Source organism: Acinonyx jubatus, chromosome B1, assembly GCF_027475565.1.
Source record: "Acinonyx jubatus isolate Ajub_Pintada_27869175 chromosome B1, VMU_Ajub_asm_v1.0, whole genome shotgun sequence".
NCBI lineage: Eukaryota > Metazoa > Chordata > Mammalia > Carnivora > Felidae > Acinonyx > Acinonyx jubatus.
The window spans coordinates 119,861,732-119,887,253 of NC_069382.1; the positions used below are offsets into that span (position 1 = coordinate 119,861,732).

At 37.2% G+C, this 25,522-nt stretch overlaps 1 protein-coding gene and 1 pseudogene across 2 annotated transcripts; one reads left to right on the plus strand and one right to left on the minus strand.

The window, feature by feature from the left end:
- The first annotated feature begins 1,228 nt into the window (after positions 1 to 1,228).
- On the plus strand, positions 1,229 to 23,675 carry LOC106972168 (alcohol dehydrogenase E chain). 2 transcript variants are annotated; one of them, XM_015069106.3, is made up of 10 exons: positions 1,229 to 1,453; positions 8,427 to 8,497; positions 11,447 to 11,548; positions 12,008 to 12,146; positions 14,012 to 14,099; positions 14,197 to 14,416; positions 16,557 to 16,817; positions 18,514 to 18,649; positions 19,465 to 19,603; positions 21,373 to 23,675. In XM_015069106.3, exons 2-10 carry the CDS (start codon positions 8,480 to 8,482, stop codon positions 21,395 to 21,397), a joined length of 1,128 nt encoding a protein of 375 aa, XP_014924592.1. In that variant the 5' UTR covers positions 1,229 to 1,453; positions 8,427 to 8,479; the 3' UTR covers positions 21,398 to 23,675. The 2 variants fall into 2 exon arrangements, with proteins under 2 accessions (XP_014924592.1, XP_014924593.1); XM_015069107.3 differs by lacking the exon at positions 8,427 to 8,497 and having other exon boundaries at positions 1,230 to 1,453.
- LOC106972167 (abl interactor 1-like) lies at positions 4,527 to 10,029 on the minus strand (annotated as a pseudogene).
- Positions 23,676 to 25,522: the final 1,847 nt, after the last annotated feature.

Here is a 25,522-nt window from a genome sequence, read left to right on the forward strand (position 1 = left end):
AGACTTTCTCCAAATTAAAAACGAATGCTTTTTTTAATAACACCATTAAGGAAGTGAAAACACCAACCACAGAATAGGAGAAAATATTCTTGACACACATATCTGATGGAGTAGTTATATCCAGAATGCATAAAGGACTCTTACAATTCAATAGTAAAAAGACAGCCAAATAAAAATAGGTACAAGATTTAAATAGTTCACACAAAGGAAATATACAAATGGTCAATATGTACATGAAAAAAATGCTCAAAATTCATCTTGAAGTAAGTGCAAATTTAAACCACATTGAAATTACACTACAGCCAATACACTGGCTAAAATTTAAAAGACTGCCAGTATCAAATGCTGGTGATTCACATACATTGCCTATGGGACTGTAAGATGGTACAACTACTTTGGCAAACAGTGTGGCCATTTTTCATAAAGTTAACACTCACGTACCACATGACCAGCAAATCTACTCCTCGATATTTATCCAAAAGAAATGAAAACATTTGTCCACAATGTTTATAGTGGCTGTTTTCATACTGGCTAATATTGTAACAAGTGAAATGTCCATCCCCTAGTAAATGGACGAACAAATTGTGGTAAATCCATGCAACAGACCACTGTGGAATAATAAAAAGGAACCAACTATTGATATCCACAAGATACTTACATCTCAAAAACTGAAGAAGCTAATAAACACAAAGGAATTTGTACTGGCATGATTTTATTTATATGGAATTTTAGGACAGGCAAAGCAATCTATATTAACAGAAAGCACATCAGTGGTTGCCTGGGGCTTGGTGTATGTAGGTGAATTGACTGCAAAAGGGGTGAAAGAGGAACTTTGGGGGGGGGATAGAAATGTTTTATATCTTGTTTGTGGTGGACTTACAGTTCTATTAATGGTCAAGACTCATTGAGTATACACTGAAAATGGATGCATTTTTTGTTTATAAAATTGACATCAATAAAGTTAATTTTAAAATAAATAAGTAAAAACTGCTCAAAAGCCCCCCAGAACCCTCAGACTTGGAAATCACCCACTACTTGAGTGTTGTAAGAGCTTTGGAATGTCCCTGTAAGAAAAGAAGGTACTGTGTGTCACATAAATAGCTCATGAACTCCTTTAAACCTTTTCTGCTATTTTTATTTGAGCATGGGGGAGGGGTGGGAGGGTGCCTTTGAACTTTCTCTTATAAAGGAATATACTTCACTCCGACTTTTCTTGATTAGATTCTACTTTCCCAAGGCCTGAATATAGACTCAAAAGAAATACTTATTCCCTTCTTCCTTTCCCATTCTTCCCTTCCCCTCCCTGCAACTTAGATTCCAGACAAGGCATTCCAGGAAGACGTTTACTTTTAACATTAAAGTAAACAAACATTAATTCTGTTTTGAGACTACAGCGATCAACCTTAAGGCAACTAGATCCTGCCAAGATTACCACAATCCCAGGATTTCCCGGGTGAGTAAACCAGAGTAAACCAGAAACATCACTCTTACATAATAATGATCTTGCTTTTCCTCTGATTTGCCTTAATTGAAAAGAATTTTTTTTTTCTATTTGCTGATATGGTAAATGCCTTAAATTGCTTACCTGGACAACCTCTCACCTAGCTGTGCAAACCAGGATTTTTGAAATTTCCCCTTAGCATGCAGTTTAGACTAATAAACAAGTTCTGTCTTTGTTGTTTACCCTAGCAGCACATAGAATGGCTTCTGGATTGTAACTCTAAATAAATAAATTAATTAATTAATTAATTAATTAATAGAAAAAAAGAAACAGATAAAGAAAAGAACACCTAAACTCACCTTTACAACCCTTAATCTCTTCCAATACCAATTTGATTAAAGCTATAGTATAACTACTACTTTCCACTTATTCTCATTCCAATAACTCTATTTGTTCTTATGCAACAGTCCATTTCCAGGTTTTAAAATAAAAATTGATGTACTTCAATACAATCACCACTTTCAAATCTTTCAGTGACCGCTTAATTAAGGTTTTGTAATAATCATTTCCTAACAAAATTAAATATTTAACTATTATGTAGTTTTTGAACATAGACTTTGATTCATCCTAATTCAGCTTCCGAGAGTAATTTTCTTATGAGACTATCAAATTTCAAAAATCACATCAGCCTTTGCTCTAATCCCAGACTAGCTTATATTATTCATAAAGTAGTAAAGGTTAGCTAAGTGATATTCTGTACTACTCTTTTAATTGTTTCAATACTACTGAAACGAGTCACAAGGATCAAAGCTAGTTGTTAAACAATAAGCTCTAACTCTTGAAACTCTGAAGTTTTCTTTATTCCAAGGAGGCCTTTTGCAGCTGACTAAATCCAGGATGTCCTAGAGCCTCTGTCCTAGTTCACATGCAAGTATAAGTAGGGTGACCACATAATTAATCATCTAAACTAGAACACTTTTGAAAGCAAGGAGTAAGCTGTTCATAATCACTCTGGGAACACACATAGTAATTGTCTCTGGCAAACTGGGATGTGTTATTATCCAGCTATAGCTGCTCAAGCTGTAGCACAGGTCTTAACTGGACCATGAACTTATCAATCGTTGCATAAATATCCTTCACAATTTCTCAGGGGACTAACAAGCATGGTAAGCAAAATATCAGGGCTCCTGTTTTCATGAATATAAGATGTCTCAATTCACAGGTGATAATTTAGGGAAAACTAGCGAAAGTGGAAGCTCTTAATCTTAGAAATAAAATTTTTCATTGCTGGGAGCCAGAAGGGCTCTCAGAGCTGGTACATACTGCTCATCACTACAGGCTTCGGTTCCAACCCACCTCCTGCCCCACCACTGGAACTAAAGATGAAGTGCCACTGCCGGGCTGGTAGGAACTCCCAACCCCCAGGAGGATCGCGTCATGCCCTGGCAAACCCTGACTATGCCAACTGTGCCTTCATTTCAAGAGGATATTTGAAGCTGGAGGGAGCACAAATACAAAGAGATGGAAAAAAGGAAAAAGGGGCATGGGACAGAAAATGAGAGTGGTATATCAAAACATTCAGTATCTGAGTAGTAGGAGTTCCAGAATGAATGAAAGAGCAGAGAAGGTAGGGTGGGAAGGGTAGGGAAGGAAGAGCATTAATAAAACAGTTTAAGTAAATTTTCTGGAACTTTAAAGTTAACCCTCATCTTTTTTAAAAGCCACGGAATGCCAGTAAAATGGATAAAAATACATCCACCTAGAACTGGTCATTGTAAAATTTCAGATTACCAGGGATAAACAGAACATGCTACAAGCTCCCCAAGACAACACGAAGAAGGAGGGGGAAGAAAGGAGCAGGGAAGGAAGGGGTTTGGAGTGTGTGGCCACAAGCCAGGGGATGTGGCAGCCACCAGAAGCTGGAAAAGGCAAGGAATGGCTTCTCTCTTAGTACCTCTGCTGACACTTGATTTCTGCCCAGTGGTACGGACTTGAGATTTTAGGCCTCCAGAAGTGGGACAAAATAAATCTCCATTGTTTTAAGCCACCCAGTTGGTGGTAATTTGTTAGAGCAGACATAGGAATCCAAAAGAGTATGCTGCCCCAGATTCAGAGCACACCCAGGCCATTCTAGAGCAAGTCAAAGACTCCAAGTAAGATTTCTCTAAAGACAAAACTGGTGAGATACTTGATGTGTCTATTTGTCCTAAGTGGAGAACTAAACAACTGGAGATGCTTTGGGCATTGAATTAGATGTAAGCATAAAGACAAAACCAAGCTAGTTTTTTATAAATTCTTTTTAAATTTTTAATATTTATTTTTGACAGAGACACAATATGAGCGGGGGAGAGGCAGAGAGAGGGAGACACAGAATCCGAAGCAGGCTCCAGGCTCTGAGCTGTCAGCATAGAGCCTGACGCAGGGCTTGAACCCACGAACCCTGAGATCATGACCTGAGCCAAAGTCAGACGCTCAACCAACTGAGCCACCCAGATGCCCCTAAAAATTTTTAAAAGTTTATTTAGTTTGGAGAGAGAGAGAGATAGCACGATCAGGGGAGGAGCAGAGACAGAGGGAGAGAGAGAGAATCCCAAGCAGGCTCTGCACTGTCAACACAGAGCTTGATGTGGGGCTCAAACTCACAAAACTACGAGATCATGACCTGAGCCAAAACCAAGAATCAGACTCTTATCCAACTGATCCATCCAAGTGCCCTACTAAGCTAGTTTAAAAAAAAAAAAAAAAAAAAAAAAAAAAAACAATATTTAATCCTAGGAAAAACAGAATTGTTTAGGTAGAGGGAAAAAAAAAAAACGACTGCAAACTAAATGGCTCACCTATATGTAACATTTACATAGTCCTTATAACAAATTATTTTGTTACTCTTTCGGGAAACAAGAGAGAAGTAGAATATTTTCTAAATTTACTCATTTATTTTATAAGCAAACCAGTGAGGGAAAGGACAAAAATCTTTGGTTCATTTATGTATTTATGAATGGAAAAAATTTATAACACAAATTCACCCATTAAAAAACTTAGGTACAAATTACAACATTACAGATAACCCTTTGTTTTGTTCCACATGCACATAGAGACCTTAGAGACTCAATTCATTTCATGAGACCTAAGTACAAGTACTCCAAGTAAATATTACACAAATTGGAAGCATCTTGGATTTTTTACGTATATTTCAATACATAAATTTGTATGCATGCTTTAAACAAATAGTATATTTCAAGAATGAGAAAATCTAAACAGAAAGTATGACCAGCACGAGGATTGTAGTTTTCTGGTTTTAATATTAGTCTGACATAGCGTTAGTAACCATCCTGCATGGAAACATGTAATGGTACAGTCTGAATCATGATTTGTTAAATATTCTACACCACTCCCCCAGAATACTTAGGCTGGTCATAAAGTTAACTGTGTAAGTAAGTACATAAGCATTATCGGGGATGGACAGCCTCCTGTATTAATTGCTGATTAGCAATACACAAACTGCCTCAAAGACTTATGCTTACAGGTAGACATTTAATTATACCAATAAAACAGCATGTCCTGAAAATATGGGCACGTTTGAAAATATTTTAAGACAATTCTGTTAACCATAATAATCCCACAGTATGACTAATAAGAAGAACCTGCTTTAAAAGCAAAAATGTAATCAGCATAGCGCATGATTGATTCAACACAGTTCCCAGGGAACAGACCAGTCACTTGATTGCAGACTCCTTCATACCAGCCATCGTCATTCTTCTTTATCACATAAATGATTGCACCCTCCATAAATGATAGCTCATCGTCCTTGTCTTTCATATAATCATATAGTGCCACAACTTTCTCCATATAATTCTTGGGACCCAAGCAGGATCCCCATCTGCATGTGGATCATTATACTGAACTACTGCAGACTCTTCATCCTCATAATCCACTGGGGGTGGTGGCAGAGGCGGAGACTCATCAAACATGGGAATGTCATCTGGGAGAGGTGGTGGTGGTGGAGTTGGACTATCAGCAATGCTTTCCTACATCCTGGCCACGAAGCCTGTGAAAGGTTATCTGTGGAGTCAACTGAGGCATAGGGGGAGGGGTGAGAGCAACAGAAATTGAATTCTGAGAATAAAGTGGACCTCCGTTAACATGAGGCTGAGGAACAGAAAACTGAGCAAAGAGGGAGTTCGTCTGTATCCACCAGAAGACATCAAGGAAGTGGTCAAGTTGTGTCGAGAAATCTGCCTGGTCATTGTGCCGTACTGGGAACTGGGACCTGAGCCTGGGGTTGCTGGTCCAATAGTGGGTGGTGAAATATAGGCATGGCAATGGGGATGCCAATAGTGCTGCTTCCACTGTTTTCTCGACTTCTACTCCCCCCACTACTTCTACTGTGTGTCCTCGGTGTCTGGTGTAAAGAAGCCGTCCTTCCTGGACTATGCTGACTTCTGAGCCTAGCAGGACTTATCATGTAGTCATTAGGAACTGCTGGGGGTTTAACAGGTTCCAGGGTTTTATAAGGAGTATTTTGTCCCAGTGTTCCCCGGCCTGACATGGGAGGGCTTGGAGGTTTCTGAGTAGGAAGATTTGTTCTGGACAGTGTGCCAGTTCTTGCAGGCTGGGTATTTCCATGCTTGACACCACGGCCCACAACATCCAGAACTGTATAGTCAATAGGTTTCTGAATACACCTTACAGAGCGCTCCATATGTGCAGGTGCTATTATTTTGTGAGTTCTTGGTGTATTCTTATTTGTTGTCAAAATGCCAATGTCTCTTCAAGACACTTTTTCTTTATGAATGTCCACGGTCTGTGACATATGATTGGTGGAAGACTCCATTCTCCAAAGCTGGGAGGTTTGGATATCCAGCAACTAGAGTACATTGTTGGCCAGTGCATTTATTTGAGAAGCAAGTCTAGCTATGGATTGGGTTGTGTAGGCTTTGTACTCTTCTAAAGCTTTGCTCTTGTCTGCAGCCTGTATGTAGTTGTTTTCACATTAGTCCGCCACCCGGCTCAGATTCTGGTAACTCTCCATCAGTGCCGTCTTGCCAGAGGGACCTCCTCCTCTAGTAACATCTACAGCTCTGCCAGTTTCCACCAATTCCACTGCATTGCTTCCTCTCGCATTAAAGAGACAGAAGCAGCAACCTCCGAGGCACCGAGCACCTCACAGCCCAGATACAAACCACCTACTGCCCTCCCGCCTGGTATTGTGGGATGGCCCCCCTCCTCTTCCTCCTCACTCTCTCCACCCCCAGAAGTAGAGCATTTTTGTGGTAATGACTGCCCCAAATTTTCATCCTCCCAAATGGAAAGTTAATAGGAATGTCCAAAGCAAAACCAAGTTAGTAATATATGCATGCTACTTGGAGATGTGGAAATAAAAAAACAAAATAATAAGTTTCAAAAGTTGACAGCAGTGGCTTGTAGGGAAGAGTAAATGTAGGAAAAAGCAGGAAAGCAAGTACAGCTGCTTTTCTTAGGAGGCTTTGTAGAAAAAAGTTTTGCATATGTATATGCACGTATAATTTTGGTAAAAATGAAAATGAAAAATCAAAAACCGGAAAAGTGACGAACACAAAAGAATTGTTTATATTCTAGGACTCTTAAAATACAAAATGAATGAAAATTCTAAAACAAGTTTTGTAGCATCATGCAAATAGGCATATATGGCTGAGCATAACATTTTCAGTGACTGTATCATACAGGGATTCGAAAGGTACAAAACTTCAAACGTCTTCAAAGTGCTCTGGAAAACTTCTACTTGAAAACATAATGGGCAGTGTGCAAACCGAGGCAGATCAGGCCTACATGAAATCTATAATGGAAAAGAGCAAGCGGGTCCTGTTAGTCATCTATTGGTTTCTCTTCTGTTGATTATTCTGGATTCTTTTCCTTTCTTCTCAACCCCCTTTAACATACTCATTCCAGTGCTTTCTATGTCAGCACATGGTAACCATTAAAAAGACTCAGTCTGGGTAAATTAACTCAGTCTGTGTAATACTATGGTTTGCTAGACAGTATGCTTCTGGGAGCACTTTTGGTGCCAAGAACTGTATCAGTGTCCAGTTAGGAAAACAGAAAACTCTGTATTTCAAACAAAGTAGATTTATTACCGAAAACTGGCTGCACAATTGTTGAAAAGCTGAAAGATCACAAAAGGCATGTTAGGCCACAGAGAACATTAACATTCAGCCCCTAGAGGGCTGGGAGAACAAAAAGAAAGTAAGGTTGTCAGCACTGAAACCTTAGTGAGTAGCTAATATTCACTGAAGGTTGTCCTATTTGTCAGGTGCCCTGAGAAGTACTTTAAAAGGATTATCTCAGTTTTCCTCAAACAACTCCTCGAGGGGGTACCAACAGTCATCCTCATTTTACAGGTAAGAAAATTAAGGCCAAAGACAGATAAATAATAAATCCAACTGCGCACAGCTAGTAAGCATAGGGTCTGCCATGCCATAACCACTGCTCCAAACTCCCTGTTATGACAGGTAGAGGTGAGTGTCTGTGCTGTGACTCATTGTTGTCCAACTTCCCTTCTATGAAAAGAGTGCTAAATCAAACCTATTCCTCTGGCTCAGAGCACTCTCTGTCCAATATCATTTGTGCTGCTTCCTTACTCCTCTTTTCGAACTGCAACAAATGGACTAGAAGTTGGAGATTAGCTCACATGAAGGGCAAACAACTCCAAACACCCTATGTGGGATGGAAAGAGAAGAAATATGCAATCTAGGAAAAAAAGAGAGCGAGATTAAAATTCAGGTGTAGGGACATAGTTTACCTAATGAACCCAATATATTAACTGAAATTGGCAAGGTGCAAAGTCAAAGGTTTGGATGCTGGCTCAGTGCGCTTTTCTTCCTGATTTGACTTGGCTTGAGAAAAAGCTGATAGGTGTGGCTTAAAGACCCCAGATCACATGTGTGGAATGGGCAGTTACTCAAGCAAACAAAATATCTGTATAACATATCAGCTTTATCTACTCAAACAGAAAAGAGTCTATAAGAATTCACCAGTCTCCTGGTCTGCAGAGAAAACGCAACGATGAGCACAGCAGGAAAAGTAAGCAAAAAAAATTTTGTTTCTACTTTTGGAAATATATTCTTACTATATAATTCACAAAGATATAGTATTAATGAATAATTTAAAATGCATATATAAATTAGAAACAACGTGTACTGAAATACAAAACAGAGTGTGTGCTTCAATATGCAATGTATATTAAACTACAGTTAAAAATAGGCTATTCCTAAATATCTTTATCAAGAATGCATAGTATCTGTACTTAATAAAATCTTTACTTCCTGTATTAAATACATGTGCAGTAGTTATAGTCAATCATAAATAGATTTGTAAATCTAACATTCTATGTTTTTAATCAAGGAGTTTTCTTTATAATAAAAAACCATAATTTAAATGTTTTTTGTAATCATATTCTTTTTGGGAACACAGGAAAGTTAGATCTGACAAAAGTTTTATGAGAGGAATTTGATTCAGAGGACTTTGAGATATACTTTGAACCTTACTATAAAATCTCTTACAAAAGGCACACTGATTTCAAAACTTTAGATCAAGATTAATAAGCAAGCCAGCATCAACATGCAAATTCTGAATTACAAGGGCCCTACTGTGCATAATCCAGGAAATTTCCATAGAAATCCTGTGGAACAGTATCTTCTCCACACAAAAGTCAACATGGTTTTACAAAATAAAAATAATAGTGATACAGTTTGAATCACTTATTAGCACTGAGAACAGAGATAATCAGTTCTAAGTCTTCCATGGATTCATGCTCATTTGTTCAATGTGCTTACAGGTGCACAGAAACGCATGTGGTCATTCAATACAAGCAACTCACATCGTTCAACCTAGCTCAATTACAAAAGTCTATGCAACTGTTTCTAGGACATGTGTTATGTTAGGAGTGGATCACACCATACACTATCTTGCTATGATAACTTAAAGATTCCAAGGTTTCTACACACACTGTGTGACACAACACTCCTATATCAATTAGATTGGTTGGAAACCACATGGATCGCCAGTTGTCAGTTTTCTTATTCCAAATCTCTTTATTTTAATTCATTACTGGTTAGTATTTACAATGGCAAGTTACATTTCAAATGAAGGTTAGGAAAAAGAACAATTAAATATGCCAAAACTAAGCTTAAAAGGAGTTCAGAGAGCAAATGTGCAAACCAAATGTATTAATGAAAACAATAAATCTTCCCCCTTTGGGTGCAGCATTAATCACTTTTAGCTTTGTGATAACACCCATTTCTGTTTACCCTTCCTGCATGATAGTCTCCTCAAATGCTAAATGGCAATAATAATACCATTTTATAAGGTGGTGTGAGAATTTAATAAATAAATACTGTAATACACTTGTATCAGTGCCTGGTACATAGAAATAATTCAACAGGGGCGCCTGGGTGGCTCAGTTGGTTGAGTGTCCGATTTCGGCTCAGATCATGATCTCACAGTCTGTGAGTTCGAGCCCCACATCAGGCTCTGTGCTGACAGCTCGGAGCCTGGAGCCTGCTTCGGATTCTGTGTCTACCTCTCTCTCTGCCCCTCCCCTACTCATGCTCTGTCTGTCTCTTTCTCTCTCTCTCAAAAATAAATAAACTTAAAAAAAAGATTGTAAAAACAAATAATTCAACAAATGTTAGTCACTGCTGTTACATTGTTGCTGCTATTATTATTTAATCTCTTTTCACTACCATGGAGTAGTAAAAAAATAAAGTTGCATTGATCTTAATTCTCTGGACAGCCAGCTTTGTGACTTTGGGAAAATTAGTCAATTATGGAGTCCATTGAGCCTCAATCTTTTCATCTGTAAAATAAGACCAATAATTCAATAATACTGCCCTGGTAACATCATTGTGAGGTTTAAAGATCAAGTATGTAATTCACCCAGGACAGGACCTTGTAGTCAGGACTTATCTACCCTTAGCGTATTATTTCCAAGAATTTTCATATCTATTGTGGCATTGACCCAGGCAAACACCTCGAAAACTGGGAGGGGATTTAACATGAAAATAAATTGTCAAAAGGATAAATCTGTATTGAAAATTTTTTTATCATATTTGCAATTAAGTCAATTCTTTCTAGGAGAAAACTCCCTTAATTTTGTAAGATTTGCAACAATGAAGACAGCTTTATATTATAATCCCAACCACTAAAAATATGTTTTCAACTTTTATTTTTAAGAACCCCGATGGGTAAACTGTGCTAGCTAGAAATTCAAGCACACCATTCTCCCATTTTTAAATATATACGTACATGTGTACATAGGTGTGTGTGAGTGTGCGTATACAGCTATAACCTCTGCAATTTTTGTTGCAAATCTAATCTGGAAGGAATTTCTACACATAAATCAGACAACAAAACAGCACTGCCAAAGCTAACTTTCAAATGAGTGATGCAAGCAAGTAGCAACCACAAGCAGTAAGGAAAACAAAGTCAAGGGAAGAGAACAGGCAAATAGAGAAAAAAAAAACAAAAACTCATCCTAGGTAGGGAGGCAAATGTGCAACCGAAATCATAAAGTTAGATTATTTGGGCTTCAGCAGAGAATTGAGCAAGAGGGCAATAGCTTTTATGTGAACAGCACTAAACCTGTCAGCAAAATTATGTTGATTTAGAATTTCACACACCAGCCAACAGTTGCGGGTAAACAACCGAGTTAAGGACATTAGGAAATATCAGGAATAAACAACCCTTGGCGAACAAAAAACAACATGAAGATGGCCTGAAAGAATATATTCCATTTTATCTCAATGTCTCATTATAGTTAATCCTGTTTCTCTTTCCTTGTGCGATTGCTTTGCCTGTTTTTTAAAAAGGTATTTTTATTCTCTTTGTAAATCAGAGGTCCTTCCTTCATTTCTATGGGACACTTTAGGTTCCAGACATGGGGGAACATGTTGCACGTAAAAAGATGAAAGTCACTATACCTGACTTTAAGAATGGGGAAAAACTAGTAGCATCTTTCTATTCAATTTCCAGGTGATCAAATGCAAAGCAGCTGTGCTGTGGGAGTTAAAGAAACCCTTTTCCATTGAGGACGTGGAGGTTGCACCCCCTAAGGCCCATGAAGTTCGTATTAAGGTGAAACATTTTTTCCAGTTTTTTAATTTTAGGCTCCAAAAATGGTAAAAGTGGAAATAAGCAAAAATCCATTAAAAGGCACTTTCTATATGGTGATCCAAACACTTACCGTCAAGAAAGATACAAATACAAGTTGTTAAGTTTTTAAAAAGGAACCAGGGTATATACAGTCTAATCCCAATAAAATAAAAAATAATTTACATGTTTCTACAGGAAAAAAGTGTAAAGGGATGTACATCAAGATTTCAACATCAATTAGTATCAGCTGGTAGAATTTGAGTGGCAACTTTCCTAGTGCTAATCTGCAATTTCTACTTCTATAAAAAGGATACATTCTTGTATATTAAGACTTTATTTCAGAAAAAAAAATGTTTCACAGACTATTCCAAATTGTTTGATGAGGAAAAGATAAGTGTCCTATTTTTTTCTGTATCTAATCATCCTCCCTTTCCCATGTAGATGGTGGCCACAGGAATCTGTCGTTCAGATGACCATGTGGTTAGTGGAACAATTATCACGCCTCTCCCTGCGATCTTAGGCCATGAGGCAGCTGGCATTGTGGAAAGTGTTGGAGAAGGTGTGACGACAGTAAAACCAGGTACAGAATTCACACTTCGGGAATTCACAGTTCAAGACCAAGATCATGCAGCCTGGAAAGACCTTGCAGAAGGCCATGGCTGAGCTGGGACTAGAACATAGGTCTCCTCCTTTCTTCCCTCCCTTGCCTGACTCAGACATGTGTGCATTCATGCAATCATGTTTTCTCTCCTTTAGCAAGTGCCTATTAGATGCCAGGCACTGGGTTAGATCCCGGGAACACATAAAGATCAAGTGAGATGCAGTGACTGCCAAGGTTAGAGTTCATAAACAAATAATTTCCATTTGAGTGTTGCTGAGTACTATGTTCTGTCAGGTCCAAAGAGACCTACAAATGGGACAAAATAAGAAAACAAAAGTCTATGTCCTGAACCTCCACATCACTATATGGAAACTGTTGTGTACTGATTTCACAGGATGGGGGCCATGAGGTTTTAACTGAATCTACATGACCTACTCTTAGGTGGGAAGAGACTCATTCACTGATTTCCTCTTCCAGTATGGCCTCCCTTCTTGAACGTTAAATGAACAAAACAGACTAGATGGAAGGGAATGAAATAGACCTAGCAGAAGACACCCTGCCATAAACAATATCTGTGTTATTACCTTTAACCATGGTTAAGTGTGACTGGTGACAAAGTACTATTTTATCTTTAATATATATTTTATTCTAATTTTATATTAATATAGATAAATATTTTTAAAGGGTGAATAGATAGAAAATTTTATATGGAGATGATAGGCATAGAAATTTGTCAATTAGATGTTATGGCCTGACCATTTTTCTAGGTCTTGTGGCTAGGTAGCATAGGTGATTAAAAATGAAAATTTTGTCTAATTCTAAAAAAATCACTTTACCAATGGATTTGGCCTCCCCCATTACCAAATACTTAATTGACCTGTGAACAGGCCAATTGTCTGGTTTGTGTTTCAGCTCTTAATATTTCCTTTACTCAGAAATAAATTAATAAATGGATGATAGGCATTGAGGAGGGCACTTGTTGGGATGAGCACTGGGTGTTGTATGTAAATGATGAATCACGGGAATCTATCCCCCAAACCAAGAACACATTGTGTACACTGCATGTTAGTCAACTTGACAATAAATTATATTTAAAAAATAAAAAATAAATTTTTGGTAGAGTTCACCAGTGGGGGGAAAATTAATTAATAATAAACAACACCCTTACTTTTCACCCTGATCCCTTAATCATAGCAGAAAAAATAGATAATTTACAAATTAAGTTATCAGCCACAAACATTTGAAAGTCAGTTTTTATCCTTTAAGAAAGTGCCTAACTCATTGATGAGGTTTACAAAGGGATTTCTTGAATTCTTCTTTTTCCCATTTTTGTTAGTTTTCCTTAAAAACAAACAAACAAACTTAAAAGCATAGTCACTTTGAAAAGCCAAGAAATGGTTGTTCAAATACTCATTTTTACTTTATTTCAAACTATTACAAAGTAGCAGATTTCCCTGGCATCTAGTGGAAGAATACCAGCCTGCTCACAGCTAAAATTTATGTTTACAGTTACATGAGAACATTTAATTATCAAGGCTTAAATGATATATATAAAACTCTCAAGAATAAAGGCACAAAATAAAAGATAACTATTAATATGGCAGAAATATTTTTTAAGTCTATGTTGTTCCTGATATTTGCATTTCCTCTTTGAGAATCTTCAGGCACATGGAAACCCAAACCAATAACAATGCTGGCTGGCAATGACCAACAACATAGTGGTGAACCCTATTTCTTGGAGACTTCAAAGACACATACCTCTAATACATATGCATAAGCTTCCGGTTCTTGCTGTATTAATTCCTGGGTAGAAATTTAAGAAGAATTTGTTTTATACCCTCCAGGTGACAAAGTCATTCCACTCTTTACTCCCCAGTGTGGAAAATGCAATGTTTGTAAACACCCAGAAGGCAACTTCTGCGTGAAAAACGAGTAAGTTTCTGATACTCTCCTTACACAGGCAATGGATTTACACATCCGTTATGCTACTGTCTCATGCCCTTGTGTGTCTATGTGTTGCACTGGCCAGTCTGAACATGCCTCGGGGGACCATGCAGGATGGTACCATCAGATTCACCTGCAGAGGGAAGCCCATTTACCATTTCCTTGGCATCAGCACCTTCTCCCAGTACACAGTGGTGGATGAGATCTCAGTGGCCAAGATTGATGAAGCCTCACCACTGGAGAAAGTCTGTCTCATTGGCTGCGGATTTTCTACTGGTTATGGGTCTGCAGTCAAAGTTGCCAAGGTAGGAAAGACAATGGTTGATAAAACCAGTTACACTCAGACTATCAAGAACCAAGAGGAGAGCAATTTCTCACAGGAATCAGAGATCGTTCTTCATAGATTTACTGGTAGATTTTCCTCCTGCTATCACAATAACATTGATAAAATTTAGGGTATCAGTTATGACTGGAAAAATGGTCTCAGAAGGAATTGAGGACCATATCCTAGAAAATTTATTTATCACAGATGAAAATGCTATTGACGCTTAGTTAAGAAAAAGTAAAGATGTAATTTTCAATAATTATTCTACAATTGTTCTTTATGTGATTACTAAATTTTAGAGCTGGGATCTCATTTAGTAATTTATTGTACTGTTAACACCAACATGCATCAGGCATAGTAGGTTCTGCTAACTTTAGAGGCAACAACAGTAAATAAGATGAAGAGATCACCTCTGACTAGCATCTAGTCCATGGATCTTTTACTGTCAGAATTGGGATGAACAGTAGATTCCAAAGCCTTATATAGTGCACCTCCAAACCAAGAGTTACCAACCCACCCACTCTGTGGATCCCTACACAGGAAGTAATAAAGCTTCAGTAATGCACTTTGCATTAATCCAGTCATTAGGGGATTTCACTGCTACATCTCATCTCCTGCACACACATGTATATACACACAGTTCAGAGGTGGTAGATTTTAAAGAGAAATTCTTTAAACAGAAATTCCTCTTCCCAAAAGTCTGGAAATCTAGCAGTATTCCTTCATTTTGTGAAATGGAAACCCGGAGACATAAAGCTATTTGCCCAAGATCTCACAGCTGGTTAGTATGAGAATTGTGATTGGCCTATCTCTCAAAATCCCTGCTGAATCTTAAACCAGGATACATAATTACCTTCACCTTTAGATCACAATTACAAGTCTCAAATTTTTCTAAGTAAGGTAAAAAGTGGTATTGTATCCCAGAGTATAGTTACTTGGGATAGGAGAAATCAACAGCCACACTGAAAGCTGATTACAGCAGACTAGGTTTGCTAAACAGTCCCTAGCCAACTAAAACAATTGAAAGCATGAGTTTTCCAAATTCTGTGGCTCTAGCACTAAGTCTCTTATGCAACTGCATCATCTGTTTAAACAGATGGTCTAGCTGAGCCTAGACACAGAGCAGAAACTGAGAGCATTCATAATTATTTTCAACCATTAATAAAATATAGACCAACTTTTCATTGCATTATTGTTCATTAGTATATTTTTTAAAGCAGGGATAAAGACCCAATAAGATCACAGTGATCTCAAGCTATATTATCTTAGTTATCTGTTAAATTTCCCCTGTTCTTGGGCTTTCCTCTAAACTAAGGTTAACTCTTCTATATTTCACAGCTAATTTATGCTCTCATGATACTGGTCATGATGCTGAAAGTTAATGAAACAAATACTTAATTATTGAAGGTTTCACTGAATTATTTTTCAGTCTCCCAGAATAATCTTTTCCACTTATTATTTCATTTCCCAAAACTTTGCATTTCTGTGTTTGATATACTAAAACTGTTGATAGATTTGAGTTACTAGATTCGATTCAAGACGGGAGTCACTGGCATTTAGGGCACTGGCTCCCAGCCTGAGTTTCTCATTGGAGTCACCTGGGGACTCGGTGACAATTCTGATGGAATTGGTTATAAGCTGTGACCTAGGCATTGAGATGTTTTGAAGCTCCCCAGGTGAGTCTAATGTCCAGCAAAGTTTGAGAACCACTCATCTTGTTCAACCACCTCAATTTAAACATGAAGCAACTGAAGCCAAAAGAGATTTGGCAGAAGGCTGGACGTCCAGTAAGAGTTCAAACAGCTCCTCATAACAGAAAAGGCATAGCACTTTATATAGCTTAGGCATTTTCTAGCAATCATTTATTTTTATTTTTTTAATGATTATTTTTGAGAGAGAAAGACAGAGTACAAGCAGGGGAGGGACAGAGAGAGGGAGACACAGAATCCAAAGCAGGCTCCAGGCTCTGAGCTGTCAGCACAAATCCCAACGTGGGGTTCAAACTCACGAACAGCAAGATCATGACCTGAGCTGAAGTCAGATGCTTCACCTATTGAGCCACCCAGGTGCCCCAGTGGCAATCATTATTTAATCCATTTTTGCATTTTCTGAAAACACAGGTCACCCAGGGCTCCACCTGTGCCGTGTTTGGCCTTGGAGGAGTCGGTCTGTCTGTTATCATAGGCTGTAAAACAGCAGGAGCGTCCAGGATTATTGGGGTGGACATCAACAAAGACAAATTTGCAAAGGCCAAAGAGGTGGGTGCCACTGAGTGCATCAGCCCTCAGGACTACAAGAAACCAATCCAGGAGGTGCTAAAAGAGATGAGTGGTGGCGGTGTGGATTTTTCATTTGAAGTCATTGGGCGGCTTGACACCATGGTATGTAACATGAAATGCCTTGAGATATCTGCTTCTATATTTCATAGTATACTTTGAGGCAGTACAATATAAATATTATATATAAATAATATTTTTAAAACTAAGGTGATTTTCCATATCCTGTTGGTTATCTGGGTTATTCTACTTATTATTATGAGAAATCTTTAATTCCATCAGCTCAGCAAATCTGTCTCAAGTAATATGTCTCCTTTCGAGAGGAAAGAGGGTTTTTATAAAATTAAACCACTATAATTTTACTTTGTTAATTTTTGGTAAAAAAATTTCAAACAAGTAAATATGGGTAATATAAATTGTTTTCAAGTTGTCAAGTTTGATTTCTTCCTCACATTCATAATGAAATGGTTTATCAATATTTTACATTTTAAGAAACTTCCATTTTCTTTCATATATCATACTTTGGCCAGAGGAATAATGGCCAATTTTAGACCAGTATCATTTTATTAACAGAAAATATTGCATTTTTCCATTTACCATGCTGCCTTATTTTGCCACAGCAGAGAGCACAGTTCCTGGCACATAGTAAGCACCCAGTAACTATGTGTTGGGTTGAATACCTTAGAAACTCAACAATTTTTTCCACCAAAAAAATTTAAGAGATCTATATCTCATAGCACTGTTTATAAATTACATGAGATAATGCATGTAAAATACTTAGCACAGCACGACCTGTCAGATGGTAAGCTCAGTAAATGTTAGCTAGTGTTACTGATATGCAGTGCTGTTTCTGATCTTGCAGTGTTTATATCATCTTTGGAATATACATAACATTACTTTCAATGATAAATATCATCAATTGCAAGGAGGAATACATCTCCAGTTATATATATCCCGCCTACCCAGAACTCCCTAGAATCTTACTGAAAGAAAGTCCCCAGAAACCAACAAATCCCCCTTTTGAGGTTCTCCAGTAAATCCTAATAGTAATGGTAACATGAGGAACCACCCTAAGAATAAAGCTCTTTGTAGCCTTGACTTGAGACAATATACTAACTTCAGATGACTAAAGTTCCAAGGCTATAGCTTTTCTCCTTATGCCCTTTTTCTGTTGTTTTCCCTCTATTTTCTCCTGTGAAATTAGATTGCTACTTCACTTGAAGGTACCAAATATCCAATAGCCATATGTTCTGAGGTTATCTGGTCTTCTAAACATCATACTCCAAAATCAAAGGGTTAACCATTATATATTTCTAGAGAATCCTCAACAATTCTCTTACTGTGGAATATGATTAAAAACTTGGCTGGATGAAGAAGCTTTCTTTTGAAGTTCCAGAAGACCATCAAGTAGACAAACAGACCAATTTTGATGATGTAATTGACCTTAACATCTTGTTTGCCATCAAAACACCTGGTTCAAGTACTGAGTTCAAAATAGCTACTTAAAATAAATAGGTAGATATGTTTGTGATGATGTTTGCCTCTATTATTTTATAAGGAAGAATTAAGCATATACAACAGATTCATTCATCCACTGTTTCATTAAAAAAAATTTTCTGAGCATTTCCTAAAACCACAACACTATCCTAGGCACAGTGGGGAATGAAGAAGCAAAAGCCATAAGCTCTTTCCTGCACACACTCACAATCTAGCTAAATCAGTATTACATGATACCATGCACCATGAGTGTGGACTATCAGAAAATTCACTTTAATGATGCTAAATATTAATTTTATTCCAGGTGGCTGCCTTGTCCTGCTGCCAAGAGTCCTATGGTGTAAGCGTCATCGTAGGAGTAGCTCCTTATTCTCAAAATATCTCTATGAACCCCATGTTGCTATTGGGCGGACGTACCTGGAAAGGAGCAGTTTTTGGTGGTATGTAGTTAGGATTGATGGCTAAATTCTTATGAACCTCAGGAGTTCTTCCCTTTTACAAGTGACAAAGCCAGTTTTTAAAAAGCAACGTGGTTAGGGGTGCCTGGGTGGCTCATTCAGTTAAGCATCTGACTTAGGCTCAGGTTGTGATCTCATGGTTTGTGAGTTCAAGACCCACGTCGGGCTCTGTGCTGACAGCGCAGAGCCTGAGCCTGCTTCAGATTCTGTGTCTCCCTCTCTCTCTCCCTCTGCCCCTCCCCTGCTTGCACTCTGTCTCTGTCTCTCTCACTCTCTTAAAAATAAACATTAAAAAAAATTGTTTTTAAAGCAACATGGTTAAATGAACTAGATATGGATATAAGGATGCACACAGAAGGTTCCAAGACACACTTTTTAGTGTCCCCATTAATTAACTAGAATCTCTCAGTCCCACTTCTTTTATACTCATGACTGTATAAGGCAGTGAAATACCTCATAGGACCCAGGAAATCCATAGCAGTCATTCATGTGTGCTGTCATTGCCTAAATTTAGGTAACTGCTAAATTTGCTCCCTAAGGGAATAACAACCCATAGTATAATTTCTCTATGAGAGAACTAATAATTAAGGACCCTACTTTATCTAGGTGGATATTTAAAAAGTCTAACCATGGCAAAAGGATACTGAAACACTATCTGTTATTAACGTCAGTAATTGTAGTCTGTGGGATGTAGCACTTTCTATAAACTTTCATTTCAATTCTACCTGGAAAGCCTCCTCTCCAATTCTCCTCTTAACCCATGGCTGAATCTTACAATGATGTTATTTTCTTTTCAGGCTTTAAGAGTAAAGATTCTGTCCCTAAACTTGTGGCTGATTTTATGGCTAAGAAGTTCTCACTTGATCCATTAATAACCCATGTTTTGCCTCTTGAAAAAATAAATGAAGGATTTGACCTGCTTCGAGCTGGAAAAAGGTAGGTATTAAATTTCTTTTTTATTGTAGGTGTTGGCCAATAGAGAAAGAAGGTGAAAGAATGAAAAAAACATTGGAGTGCCTTGGTTCTCCATTAGTAGTTCAGTCTTAGGATGTAGAACATTTTACATCATATTGTGAGAAACTAAAATAGTTGCTTTGCACTTCCTGTTCTACTGAAACCAAACTATTTTGGTTACAGTAAATCTAAATGATCAGAGCCACCCCAGCTTTATTTACAAGAGAACAGTCACCCTTGCAAAGAAAAAGATTCAGAGTCACAGAGTCTTAATTATAATATGGAGTCACTGCAGCCTCTTTCTGGCCACCTAAAAAGGGTTACCATTAATGGCTATAAATTTAAATTGTATTAAGGACCTACTCATTATGGAAGGAATTGGAGTTACCTTGGGATTTTTTTCTATACAGATATCACTAATTTTTTTCATTCAAAATTTAAAAAAAATTTTTTTTCAGTTTACAAAGAAGTTTTCACAAATAAAAATTATAGGCATACCTTAGAGATACTGTGGGCTCAATTCCAATAAAGGGAATATTGCAGTAAAGCAAGTCAAACAAAGTTTTTTGCTTTTCCAGTGCATATAAAGAGTTATTTTTACACTATACTGTAGTCTAGTGTGCAATAGCATTATGTCTGAAAAAGTAATGTACATACCTTGATTAAAAAAATATTATGTTGCCGGGGCACCTGGGTGCTCAGTTGGTTAAGCATCCAGCTCTTGATTTCGTCTCAGGTCATGATCTCATGGTTCACAGGATCAAGCCCTGCATCAGAGATTCTCTCTCTCCCTCTCTCTATGCCCCTCCCCCACTCATGCTCTCTCACCCTCTCTCTCTCAAAATAAATACACATAAAAAATATTGTGTTGCAAAAAAATGCAAACCATCATCTGAGCTTTCAGTGAGTTGTAACCTTTTTGCTGGTGAAAGTCTTGCCTCAGTGTTGCTGGTTGCTGACTAATTGGGGCGGGGGTTGCTGGGGTTTGGGGTGACTATGGCAATTTCTTAAAATAAGACAGCAATAACTGGGTGTTGTATGTAAGCGATGAACCACAGGAATCTACCCCCAAAAGCAAGAGTGCACTGTACACACTGTTGGTTAGCCAGTTTGACAATAAATTATATTATTTATAAATAAATAAATAAATAAATAAATAAATGACAACAATAGTTTGCCATATCCATTGATTCTTCCTTTCACTAGAACACTTAGAGATCATTGTAGTGTTATTAATTGGCATGATTTCAATATCATTGTGTCTCAGAAAATAGGGAGACCCAGGAAAGACAAAGAGACAGGGGAATGCCAGTCGTAGTCAGAACACATACCATATGTATCGATTAAGTTCACCGTCTTACATGGGCACATTAGTGGTAGCCCCAAAACAATTACATAATAACGGGAAAGATCACTGATCACAGATTACCATAACAAATATAACAACAATGAAAAAGTTTGAAATATAGTAAGAATTACTAAAATGTGACACAGAGACATGAAGTGAGCAAATGCTGTTGGAAAAATAGTACTGGTAGACTTGCTCAACACAAGGTTGCCACAGACCTTCAATGTGTAAAAACAAAAAAGGAGGAATAGAGTGAGGTGTGCCTGTATTGAAAAGGGGACTGCTCTTTTAAATGCTGAAGTCTTACATTTTCTTCCAAGCTGAATGCTCCCTGGACTCCCAGATGGAACATGTGGGTTATCCAAATACTAAAACAATTAACATGTTTTATTTCCTGTTTCAGCCTCCGCACCATCCTAACATTTTGAGACCATACAAATGCCTTCCTTTGGAGCAGGTCTTTTGGCTCCTGCACCTTCTGGAACCATCAACCAAACTGCATCATTAACTCTGTTCTTCAGGAATGCAATCAATAAATTATACAAGAGAGCTTTCCAAAAGAAGCAAAAAATGAAATGAAATCCACCTTTTTTTTTAAATCCTTTTTCAAGCAAATGTTTAAAATTCAAGTGAGAGCTAAATGCAATATCAGCTGCATAGTTGAGTCCAGTAAACTTTCCTTCTTACTCATTTTACTCATGTTGAATTGTGGCATCCTTCCCATTGAGGAAAGGTAGGTATTTCTTGCACTTCTTGTATCTTTGCCACCCTCAGTTACTGAAACCCAGGGGAGCAGGTCCTCATTACACTTGCCCCCCAGCATACACATGGTGAGCTACCACACTTGAACTCTTCTATTTCTACCTCTATTTCCACTGTCTATATTTTCCTTTTTATGAAATGTACCAAAGCCCTAGGGGAAACGCTATCATCTGGGAAAGGATACACTTAGATTTACAAGTAGAGAAGGTCTAGAATTTCTATATGCAGGGAATTTTTTTCTCTTTATTCGTATAATCTTATATTAGTTTCAGATGTACAACATAGTGATTCAACATTTATTTACATTAGGAAGTGATCACAATGATAAGTCTAGCTACCTTCTGTCACCACACAAAGTTGTTACCATATTATTAACTATATTCTAAATTCAAGGAATTTTTTAGGGAAATGTCACATATTTTCATATGATAGAAGGAGGTATATTTATTGCTTCTTATACTGTTTGCAATGAATATATAATTATTCTTTTACAACAGAAGCAATTTCATGCTACATGTGATAAATATGAGATTTATTAAATATGAAAATTGAACTATTCCTAGAACCAAATTCAAAAATCTGTATTTTTTACTCACGAAAGTGCTTTATTGGCTAAATAGTTAATTATTATAATTAACTGAAAATGAGTCATAAGGTAATTTAAAAGTAATATGGCGGCTTGAAGTGTAGGGATGGGAATGAAACAGCTATGGACACAACATATAACTAAGAAATGGCACAAACATCCAAAGAAATATGTTTTCTAAGTAAATATATGTGCATATACAGATGTGTATTCTATAGAAATTATTTTTAAATTAGAACTTTTCTATTAACTGCCACGTCTTAAATCTAGAATTCTAGAATTCAATTTTTTGAATATGTAAAAGCCTATGGTACTCATTTGTTCATGCTTTCCCACTCTCAAGGGAAGATTTGCATTTTAAGCTTTATCTCTAAATATACATAAAAAGCCAAAAAGCTTACTCCTTTAAGGGGTGTTGTCTCTCTCCAAAAGTGTTATTTGCTTCCATGTCTACAATTTGTTGATATTGTGGAAAGGACTTAAAACTCAGTGCAAGTGATCTACCACTTAATTGTGACCATAACTGGAAATTACTCAACTTCTCTGAGCCCATTTTATCCTTTTTTAAAAAAAATTATTCTAAACACAAGGACCACAAAACCTTTTTTTTTTTTTTTTAAGTTTGAAAGACTAATTTAATGCCTTTGGCACACTTTTTACTGTAGAGGACATATGGTATCAGCATTAACGGGTCACCCAAATACAAAGAACTCTAGATTATGACAACATTAAAGGTTTATCCCAATTCTGCAGAACAGCTTTTTAAAAGATACTATGGGGGCCTCAAAGCTGCGTGCTTCAGATAGAAATTCTCCACAGGTTGAAATGCCAAAATCTAAAATCTATGTGTTGACTCACATACTTTGGTCCATTGTAACAGAGCTTTCACCATCCAAACCAATGATGAAGCACTGTGCATGCACACCCCCCCCCCCCCACCTCACCAGGTGATTTTGGGTTACCTATAAGCCAGGTCAGAGCAGATAACACCTTCAACACCCCTGTTTGACAGACTGTTCACAGTTTCAGACCAACCCCTCAGTCATGATGATAGTGGAAAAAGAAAGGGGGTATCACTTTTTTACCAGTGTAGAAATGGGGAGGTGAAAGTAGATTACAAACAAAATGTGAATCAGTGTGATAAAATGATGCCTGTGTCAGCTGGGCTTTCGTTGAACAACAAATCAGCAGCTCTTAACAGTCAGCACAATTTCCCTAAACACCCCTGAGGTGGACCATCGACTGTGGACTGTCCCCTAATGTCTGTGCACTGGGAATGCATTGAGTGATGATGTACATTTGATAAATCTCCATGAAATAAATTGCCAGAAAATTCTAACTTTTTAACTATGGAAAAATGATTAAATATTTTTGCTTAGGTCATGCCCAAATTATGGACTATATTTCTTATTTTTAGAAATCATTCTTTACTTTTAAAATTTTAAAAGAAAAAACTGAGGTACTGATAAAGTCCCCATGTGTGTGTTCTCTTCTGTCCATGCTACCAGGAAGCCAAATCAAAAGCCACAAAAAAAAAGTGCTCGAGAATGTGTGTAGATGAGAAAGTGATTTATTTACAGATCAAAGTCTTTCTTTCATGAACCTACCAAACTTTTTCATTCTATACCTGAAACTAATATTACACTATATGTTAATTGAAATTTAAATAAAAACTTGGGGGGAAAAAGTCACCGTTTTTTTCTTTGTTATGGAACTCAGATTGTAAAAGGGAAAAAAAAGGTTTTGTTGCATTTTTGATACTGGATTGAGGCTTTTGTCCTCTTTTTTCATATATCTATGTAAAAAAAATTCTGTCCACTGTTTACTATGAGATTAGTATTACATTTTAGGTAAACAAAATTTTGTATTGCTTGATAAACTATTATAAATTTAAAAAGATTTCTTTACCTCAATTAACTGAAAGTAATGGATCAATAAACCTATGAAAGATGCTTTCATTAAAAAAAATTACTCTACCAGGACAATACAGCTTCATAAAGATTAGAAAGGATGATGTTGTGAAAGGGCTCTGTCAACTGTGGAGCGCCATGTAAAGGTAGGGCATAGTTTAATTGTTTTGTCAAAGAGGCTGAAGGAGATATTTAGGGTGAAGGTGGCCTTCAGAACGACCCTAAGAAAACACCCTGAAATACTGTGGATCCCATATTACTCAGTGTGCCAATGTTTTATACTGGTGCTGCTGATAAGAGATCCAGAAAAAGAAGGTATGGTTCTAAATTTAAAATCACAAGAGTGGGCATAAAATCCTTCTGGTTTCCCAGAGGCCTGTATTAATCTCCCACCCTCCTTCTTCCCAGGTCATGGGTAGCAAGTAAAGAATGGGACAGAGGTGGGCATGTCAGTATATTCACAGAGTGGCACAGTCCTCCATGGGGTGTCTGGGGAAGTTGGGGGTAGGTGCCTTATGCATCCAGCACTGGCTATTTTTATTGACATTGATGGAAAAGGAGGCAAGTTGAAATCAAAGTATACAAATGGAGTGGCTGGTATCCTGATAGGCCTATAATGGTGCATATACTCAGGGTGTACTGCTGGTCTCCAGCAATAAAAATTTTGACTCTAGAAACAAAAATTTCCATATTCACTGGCCTCCCTTAAGAAAATATAACTCTTAATGTACGTACTTACTTTTAGCCAGCCATAACAAGCTCGATCAAAATTAAGAAAATTTTCAGTTTGCAGAGTAATAATTTCATGTTGATGGTTTATCTAATAGTTCTGATAAAATGACACAGTTCCCACTGAAATATTTAATAAACAAAAAGCAATACAATTGAACTCTTAACTAACCTTTGCCATTTTACAAATCACATAAGCTGGTTTAGTATTAGAAAGAAAGTCAATTGGAAAGATTCATTAGAAAATCACTCCGAAGTTGAAGCAGAGTGACAGCAAGTCTGTATTTGAAAATTACATTTCTTAGACATTTGACTAGTTAATTCTGTTAAATTATTATTGCACAAATAATCTCTATTAAGTAGTCTTGAAAAATGTTAAAGTCACAATTTTATTGATGTACATTAAGTTCTATTTGTCAAATACCTAGTAATATTCAGGAAACGGGTCAATAAATAAAAAGAGAAACCAAAGTAAGTGGGGAAAGTATAAAAGCAGAATTAGAACACTATACTTAGGGCCAAACACTATTTTGATGAGGTTAATGGTGATATATGTGGACTTGGTT